This window comes from Galendromus occidentalis, unplaced genomic scaffold (genome assembly GCF_000255335.2).
Source record: "Galendromus occidentalis unplaced genomic scaffold, Mocc_1.1 scf7180000077512, whole genome shotgun sequence".
NCBI lineage: Eukaryota > Metazoa > Arthropoda > Arachnida > Mesostigmata > Phytoseiidae > Galendromus > Galendromus occidentalis.
Window position 1 is genome coordinate 84,376 of NW_003805500.1, and position 9,280 is coordinate 93,655.

General features: G+C 52.9%; 1 protein-coding gene across 1 annotated transcript; it reads left to right on the forward strand.

Moving 5' to 3' along the window:
• The first annotated feature begins 1,850 nt into the window (after nt 1-1,850).
• LOC100903953 (phytanoyl-CoA dioxygenase, peroxisomal) lies at nt 1,851-4,996 on the forward strand. Its single transcript, XM_003747050.1, has 4 exons — nt 1,851-1,950; nt 3,535-4,246; nt 4,470-4,705; nt 4,942-4,996. The coding sequence occupies exons 2-4, from the start codon at nt 3,557-3,559 to the stop codon at nt 4,994-4,996; spliced, it is 981 nt and encodes a 326-aa protein (XP_003747098.1). The 5' UTR covers nt 1,851-1,950; nt 3,535-3,556.
• The last annotated feature ends 4,284 nt before the right edge of the window (nt 4,997-9,280 follow it).

Genomic DNA, 9,280 nt, shown 5'->3' on the forward strand with positions numbered 1-9,280 from the left:
AGTGCTTATCGATGTACACAGCATTTTCTTTTACACAGTCGGATGAACTCTGAATGCTTGACCACAATGTCGAGTGAATCGGGAGCGCTCAACGACGAGGTCTTCCGGAGCGAGTCACGTCGTTCTTGAGAAAATATTGCGGAGCATGTCTCCCGGGGACACGCTTTTCCGATCTTAGCGAAAACGTCATGAAGAGACGCCCGCGGGGGGGGGAGGGGTCGAGGGAGTGGAATATCTGTGTGTTCGAAAATGCTTCTGAGACAATCGACAGCGTGTTTATTCCAAGTGAAAGCCTTCCTCTCAGGAATCGGGGGACCGATGTTGCGTTGCGGGGAACAGCGCGCGTCAAAAGCGACGTGCACATTCTGATGGCGGAGGAGAGCGAACGCATTACATCTCGCGTTCGTGAGGTAGAAGCCATTTGCAGACACACTTTCTTGCCTGTCAGTATATCCATCTAGACCGGGGGAAGAAGCTTCAACAGTGAAAACCATAAGCTGTCCTCGCGTTGAAGAAGAAGCCGCTGCTGCTCGGGGTCTGAATGACTTGCTTTCGTAGAGACTGCTCACGGCTCATTGGAGAGCTTTCTCGGGAACTCTAACGCGACACATCCTGATGGACTTGGTCGGTGTGGGTGGTCGTCCAGTGACTCTCCGGGACAAGACGAAACACTTGACGCCGAGTACGTTGGCAGTATTGCCCCCTTCCGTTCCTTCGCCGTTCTTTCGGTAGCTGAGCTCCTGCCGGACGGTGTTCCTTCTTTTTCCTCGGTACATACTTTGTTCGCTTATCTACAAAGCGGGAAACATGGCTGCCGGCCATGGGTCGGTGCTGGAGAATCCGGCACGTGGGGAACACATGATAAGACGCACAACGTTTTTCAGTCAATGATTTCCCCATCATACATTGTCTGGTGCAGGTTGTATTCCGATTTTGCCACGCTGTATTGAGAGCAGCAGTTCCACGGAATCGTACACGCCGAGGGGAGCCGAGCGGGAGCCGAGCGGGAAAAGGAATGTACTACTCCGTCGAGATGTCTCCTACCGGGGCAGAAAACGCCGACAACGACTACGGTAGCGAATCGTTTGATGCACGCGAGCTGAATTTGCTCAGCTCGGATTCGCCGGCTGGCAGGTTTCGACGAAGGTCGTTTGAAAGGAATTGGTCGGGAAGACCTTTTCCGAAAACGTACCAGAGCCTTCCTGCCTCCCTCCACCGCCGAGGGGAACAACTCAGGCTACGAGGGAAGGAGTTCGCACACAGACTACGGTCCTTGTTCGGCATATACCATGGAACGGTGTACAGACAGCGGCTGCGGGGCGCGCCGTTCTGCGCATACGAAGGCTGTAATCAGGCTTTGAGTGGTCGAGATTTCTTCACGTCATACTCCACTGTTGAGCATTAACACCGTGCCGGCCTGGAGCACCCAGCGTTTGAGCGAGAACGTTTTTCTCGTGACGGAAGAGTTCACCATTTTTCTGCGTCGATTTTCAAGCGACCAACGCTATAACTCATCGACGGAATCGATAAACGCATCGTGCTTCCTGAGAATCGAAACCCAGGCATCCGATCGTAGGGGGAATCCAGGTCCTGAATCGTCGTATCATCAACCCATATGCTCATCCGACGGATTTTCGCGCGAAGCGTCCGACAAATCCCGGGAGCATAAATTGTGACTGCTCGGGCGGATGCGGCTTGACGTCTATATCTACATCACAAGCGCGCGCTGCCCTTGCTAGCAGACGACGCTGATGACGCTGATCGTCGGACTTCTTCTATTGGCTGGTTCAACGACCTCCTTCCCGTCAGTTCATGAATGTTAGCAAGTGTTTACCCGAAATCGGGCAGAGGGGAGACTGTGTTTTTCTTCACCAAAACCCACGAGCAATGCTTTTATCTGGAACCGGTACCGTGAATCTCGGAAGAGCGTGATTCAGGGCTGCTCCCGACGTAAGTGATACAAGTCATACGGTGAAGTTTCGGGCTCGGGACGGGGGAATCAGCTGTCCGCAGTGTTGATGTCAGTGAGAGCACAGGATAAGCAATGCCTGATGGGATTCTACGTTCCGTCCCGGCCTCGGATTCGAGATCCGGGAGGATCTCGTCAGAAGAGTTTCCTGAGAGTCGTGAATGGGACCTCGAAGCTTCGCTCACGTTTTCCGCAACTTAAGGGTCTTCAGCGAAGATGATGGTGTGCTTCAGGGGTTTCTCTGTAGGTCGAGTACCTCCGAAGTTCATTGTGGGAGCGTTGCCGCTCGCTCTCTCATTCTCTCGGGGAGATGGATGACATCGGACGTTTCGCGGGAGAGCCGCGTGTGCCTCTTCCGAAAATCTCAATCGACGAGAGAATATCTCTGTTGACGAACCTCCCTCGAGTTGAGCCGGGTGTTCGAACATTCCGCTCAATTCCTCCTATTTTGCGTTGTATAATCCGCAATCACGGCGGGAGCAATGAATTGGGGCCGTCGAGTTTCGATTGGCTTCGTGAAATACGACGATTTGATCTGATTGGCTGACCTCGCGAATCAGGTACCACTCGCCGAGGGCCACATATCAAGATTACGAGCGGTCGTGAGACAAATAAGTCTTCCTCTTGTTCGTTCTCTCGCGCTCATTTGCTGGACAGCTGGCCGACCCCACGGGCATTAGCACCCACCACTGCGCATTTAATAGCTAAGCTCCCACCCACCAGTCCGACCGGCAGTCAAAGCTACCGGGATGCGAAGACATTCGGTGGACACGTTCAGCTCTCACCCACCGCAGTTGACGTCAAACAGCTGCAGAAGATTTGTTTTGGACCTGATACTAATATATTTTTAGCTTCTTTTCGTCATAGGTCCCTGTTCTTGATTGTTTCGCGTCGGGGAGCGCTGGGTGTTGGTTCTCACGATTGAGCGCTCTCAGGGGTCAGGATGGTGTGAAACGTTATCTGCGGGAAATATGCACGAGGAATATGTGCAAGTAACTGTCGCTTTGAACTGCGAACTTCATACGTTTTGGGGATATTTTCTCTTACTGCGCTCATACTTTCCAAATTTAGCTGTCAGCTCAGTCAATTTCCCAAAATCATGATCGTGATAGGTCACGTCAAGAACGGATAGTATCCGTGTTCAAGCTCGACGGCGGTTCTTGTCGATAAATAATTTTGAACAGATTTTGGGACGAGCCAGATTTCCGAACCGGAATATTGCTCGTCTTTGGACGACCCGGATACCGAACTCGAGCAATTTTGCCGTTCCGATTCCTTCCGCATCCTCATTCTGTTTGATTGGAGAATCGTGCGTACGTAATTGTGAGAGCTCTTGAGATGGGAGCTGTGACAGTGTTCGAGAAGGTCATGGAGCGCGGAACCGCTTTCCCTCGCGAGACCTAGTCAAGGCAGTCCGCCCCGGAAACGATGAATCGAGATCTCTTGGCTGAGAATCCGTGACGCTTGACTGAACCCGCTCCCGTGGTTGCGGGTCTTTTCTTTCGCCGAATAAAAGAGTACGCGCGCGCACTGAGCAGTGATAAGTCGAATAATTTCTCTTTCAGAGCTCGAAACCCGAGGTGCAAAATGTTCTCGGGATTCCGCGTGAGCTCGGCACTATTCCAAGCCGTGGGCCATCAACATCGGCTCGTCGGCGGGACCCTCGTTGGTCGGTTCGCCTCTCAATTCCGTTTCACACTCGATCACCCGAAGCTCGAGCCGAACGAGAGAGGTTTCTACGAAAAAAATGGTTTCCTAATCATCAAAAACCTGTTCGAGCCCTCGGAGCTCGAGAGGTTCGTCAAGCGGTTCGAGGCTATCGCCAGTGGGGAAGTCAAAGTTCCCGGACTGACCGTTATGCGTGACGTGGCCCTCAAGGACGTCAAGAACCCCGACGTTTACGTTGTGAACAAACTCCAAAACCTGTTCCTCGACGACGAGCTCTTCGAATATTGTAAAAATCCCAGGGTGCTCGACTACGTTGAGGCGTTCGTGGGCCCTAACCAGATGGCTATGCATACGATGCTCATCAATAAACCGCCAGATACGGGAAAGCTCACGTCACGGCATCCTCTACATCAGGATCTACACTATTTTCCTTTCCGGCCCGCCGACCGCGTCGTGTGCGCATGGACCGCTCTCGAGAGAGTCAACCGAGAAAACGGCTGTCTCGTCGGGATACCCGGCAGTCACGAGGGACCTCTGCTCGCGCACGAATACCCCGAGTGGGAAGGAGGGGTGAACAAGGCCTATCATGGCATCCAGGACTACGAAAAGGTATGCCCTTTACTTTCTTCGTCGAATGGTGGCTCTGATGTGGGTGTATTCCATGAATGCCGGATTCTGAACTGGAATTCGCCACCGTGCGACTGAGTTTAGGGTTCCTCGCCGTCCTCCGGCTCTCCCACGGTGACCGTGCCGTGATCAATAATTGTTGACGTGAGATGAGGCTCTCGTTCGGGCGTTTTTGATAAATAACCTCAGTCACCGTATCGTCTAGGTCGCGGGCAAAAGGGTGCACATGGAGATGGAGGCGGGTGACACGGTTTTTTTCCATCCGCTTTTGATCCATGGATCCGGAGCTAATAGATCGAAGGGCTTCCGAAAAGCCATATCGTGTCACTACGCGGCCTCCGAATGTGAATACATCGATGTGACAGGAACAACCCAAGAGAACATCGCTGAGGAAGTCCTCGCCATAGCCAAACGCAGCGGATTACCCCTGACCGATTACAGGTACGAAAATCTGCTGCTGATGTTCATTTTTTTTTGCTGATATTTTTTTTTCGTTTTATCTTCTTGCTGCTGATATTCTGCTGCTGATACTGATTTGGGCTGATATTCATTTTTATGCTTCGATTGTGGATCGGAAGCGTCTTGAGCGAGATTTGCGGGCCGGAAGGAGCTGACAGCTGTCGTCTGCGTGGCGACGTTTCTCCAGGGTTTTGTCGATGAGTTTTCCTGCGTTTCAGAGACGCATGGCGCTTCCGTGCCCGTCTTGTCAGAGGCGAGGAAATCAACCTGTGATCAGAGCGGTCATAATGATGTGACATTGAGACAATGGACTCAATTAGAATGAAAATAAAACGGAAAACGGAACGCCATGTACAGCGGAGAAAACCAATAAACCCGGGAAGATTTCGCTGTCCCAACTGTTGTTAATGAAAAAAAAGTCCGTCTCGACTTTTCTCTCCCCCCGGTGGGCCGCGCAGTGGCCGGCCTCATCTAACACGTTATCATTTTTAGTTTCCTTTTCTCTGAGGAGAACGAACGCTGTCTGCGTCGGTTATCAGATATTGGAAGTTTGAGAATGAAGCCGAGTCATTTATCTGGCCGCGGCCAATGTAAATAGTGTCGCCGCAGAGCGTTGTGAATCTTGTGTTCATTTTCCCATCGATTCGGACCTTTCCTTTCCAAATGCTGTGGCGGGTGACCATCTAGAGGCCAGGGCCGAGTGAGAGACTTTATTCTTCCTCGACTGCCTCTCGAATTCTACCGGGGGTCAGATTGACGGTTCTATTTCCTTCTCTGGGAAAATAGTATTTTGATGATGGGATTCCCCCACGATTTTGTGAATGAAAAACTTACAAATCACCTTGAGGCTTCCCCAGAAAGCTGAATATCAAGAGAATCATGAGCTCATTCTTCCCTCCCGGCCGATAGAATGGACTCCGACGCTTCGGAAGAATACGGAGTCGTCCACGTACGGTGCCGTTCAATTCGTGTCAGGTCCGTAGAAACTGGGAAAAACTCCTCGTATTTCTCCGTCATCAGCCGCCTTATCCTGTTGGAATCATCTTCTGAGTGAGACAGAGAATTACGGGCCGTCCGTTTGGGGGAGCGACGGTGAGCCGTACGTTCTTCTTCTCGTACGCCAGCCATCGAGCTGACGATCCACGTAGTGGGCCCTCGCTCGGTCGGTCGTCAGTCAGGGAGCGACCAAGGCCGGTCAGTTCGGAGATACCGTGGAGTGATAGATAGATGGATAGAAAGCTATACAGCGCGATCGTTTTTATCCGAACGTTCTCCATGGATCTGAACATCCCGGTGTGAGTGTGGAAATTTTTCCATCTTTTCGAATGCAACTCATTGTGTATGCACGATAGTTCCGCAGCGCACCTTATTAGGATCATCTCATTATAATTAGGTCGCTTTTTGTGCAGTCTCAACGTCTTTCCCCTCCCGCTCTTTCATTATCCTGTCTCCGGCGGTGTCCGTTTGTCCGTCCGTCCCTTGTCGTCGGCGGCTACCCGAAGAACGAGCAAACTGCCTGGCGCGTTCAAGAGAATAGCATCAGGAGAGCGCACGATCGAGCGAGCGAACGAACGAATGAATGAATGAGCGGAGAAGGAGGAGCCTCTGGCAGTCCAGCAAGCGACGTCCTTTGTACCAGGGTCACGTAGGAAGACTCACCATGTGGCAGAGCGGGCTTTCGCCGTCGTGTGTAAACCTATTAGACGACCTGACGCGACCGCCGCCGCCCGCTGTCGCGGTTTAAACGCAACAAACCGTCAACACAGACGTCCAGCTGTCGCTCCTTAGACGGGCGACCTGTTCCTCGGAAATTCCCGGAGATTTTTGTCCTGTCGACGAGGGAACCACACCACGCCAGGGAGTGGGGTTCAAGAACCGAGATGCGGATCCCGGAGGTTTCGAGAGGAAAATATCACATCTGACTGAGCGTAACTCAGCACGCTATGCCCTCACGGAAAGACCGACGAGGGATACTGTCCGAGGAAGAGGAACAAGGGGTTCGCAAGTGGTCGGCTGGCTCAGGGAACGAACGAGTGAGCGGGTAAGCGAGAAACAAACAAACGGACAAACAAGCTGAGCACATAAAAAACAGAGAAGAATAAACTATTCTGGGAGCGGGGACATCGTCTCCAAATCCCTCCCAGGAGACTCGGCGCTCGGCGGTTATCCAAAGAATTTGTTCAACTAACGTCCTGTGCGACCGTCGTCGTCGTCGGGAGACTTCTCTTTCCCGCGTCGCTTCCACGCTTCTTCATCTGACTGAGAAGCAACGGAAAGGAGCGGCTACTCCGGAAGTTGCACAAACCGGAATCGGTCGAGGCAAGGACGAAATCCTTCCTCTGCTGGATACTGTCGCTAGAGCGGACGGATGAGCCGGCTTGTGGAGCCCGTTCAGAAGATGAAGTGAATTCGATTCCCGCAACAATCCACACCAACCAATCGCCTCAGCTGCACTTCGGCTTCCTCCACTGGAGAAACTCAACCGCAAAGCGTTCGTTGCCGGCGCGTATGTGACGCAACAACCACCAGCCAACCACCGAGGGATACTACGGACTGTGCAAAAAGCAAGACCGAGCGTTCGACGGAAGTACGAAGACGACGAGCATGCGGAAGAGGGAGAACTCGTCCGTTGTTCGATCGTTGGATCCATGTCAATTAAGTCGGAGGCCGGCAGCGCGGTTAAACCAACATCTAAAGCGACCGAGCGAGCGGACGGTCGGGCAAGGCGCCCGCCCGACCAACCGGCCGCCGACCGCAGAGAACAGAGCGAAGAGTTTCGGTGGGTAAAGGCATCCATTTGCATATGTATGAGTCACTTGTGGAACGGCAAAAGATCTCCTTGTGAACTCGCGTGGCCAACCTACCAATTCAGGAGTCGGGAGGATGAGAAGGACTGCGTGGAGAGACCAGTGCGCGTAAGATATCATCATACTTCCCCCGAGCGTCTCAACGGTGCGAATCCTAACATGTTCTTCCCTCAATGCATGGGGACTGACGAACCCCATACGAACTTCGAGTTGGCGCCCCAAGATAATCCTTCCGTCGGGAATCCTGAGATGGGAGCGACTTCCGCTATTCTCTCGGTGCACTCCGGACTCATAGGATCTCACCCCCGGATCCGTCAAACCGCGGATGACATTCCTGCTTGGAGCATTCCTGCAAACTCGTGACAATCTCTGAAGTGGGAGTAAAAAATTAGTCCCGAGATTCCCCCCGTCGGAGGAGCATCGCGTGTCTTCGACGAACGTGAGCAAGCGCTGCTCTCGCGCGTCGTAGAACTCGTCGTCGCTGTTGCTGTCGTCTCGACTGCCGCCTTCGGTGTAGGCGTCGCTGAGGCCCCGGACGACGGCGTTGTTGTGCCTTTGCTGTTATTTGCATGACTAATAGGCTGAGCGAGTGGGAATAGCGAGCGCTGTGGCGTTGACGACGACGAAAGAATAAAGGAGTAAAATATGCTTATTACGTTCCATAAATTAGCACGCCAGCCATCCTGCGCGAACGGGGAAGCGCGCGCGCGCTCGGGAGCGAGCGAGCCATCCAACGAGCTTCCGACAGACTCACGCCTGTTAGCCCTTTAGGCAGCATGCGAGCGTGCGATTGCATCCGTTGCTAGTGAACTCTTCAAGCATCCATCCAGCCAGCCAGTCATCCATCCAGTCAACTAGCGAGGGTGCAGTAGCGAGCCTTGGCTTCAGAGCAACGAAAAGCGCCAAGACGCGACATTTCTTCTCCTTGGCGAATGACGTGTCAGGACCTCGTCGTCGTTGCTACGATCCTCGGCTCCGGTGCCTTATCGTAGCAACGATCGCAGCAGCTTCCAACAGTCAGTCTCTAGGCATAGTCTTCATTATATACAGTTGCCATCGTAGCGATTCCTCCTGGTGCTGTTCATCACCTTCGCGAGCGATTTGATCCGGAGCCGTGCTCCAGCCAGTGGGCTATAGGCAGCGGAAATAGTTTCGAGTATTGCCGGCGGACCTCTTTCCGCGCCCTTTACAGCTTGTAGCGAGGGACTCGCCGGTGGAGTGGGTACAAGAACTGGCAGGAACTGACAAATCCTGCAAGAACACTGGCTGCGAGAAGGGGACAGAGGGGGGGGGTCACCAGCACTTTCGTTTGATGGCATTTAGAGACTCAATGTAGCATGAAGCTAAGGGAGCTCCACTCTCCCTGCCCGACGCCGGGTCCCGCAGTCCTCCCAGCCTCTGGACCTGGCCATTGTCGTCGACGCTGTCTTCGTAATCTTCTCATGGAAGCGGCACCAGAAGCGACGACGTACCTACCCTCCGACCGACTGGAGGGCGGGTCTAAAAGGAGTGGAGGCAGTGTTCTTAAAATTTCATTAAATTTTTCCTTTCTCCATTTTACCGACCAAAGTGCCCATTGAGCGGCTTTCAACCGACGTAAAAGTCAGCTAGACGGGAAAAAAATCTGGGCAGCTCTACCTCTCGATAGACCCTTCGAGTCGCGAAACCTTGTCAGTGTAATGCGTATCTTCGGCAAAGCGAATGTTGTTCTAGTTCAGTGATTCTCAAGCTTTTTCTGCCCGTCGGCATT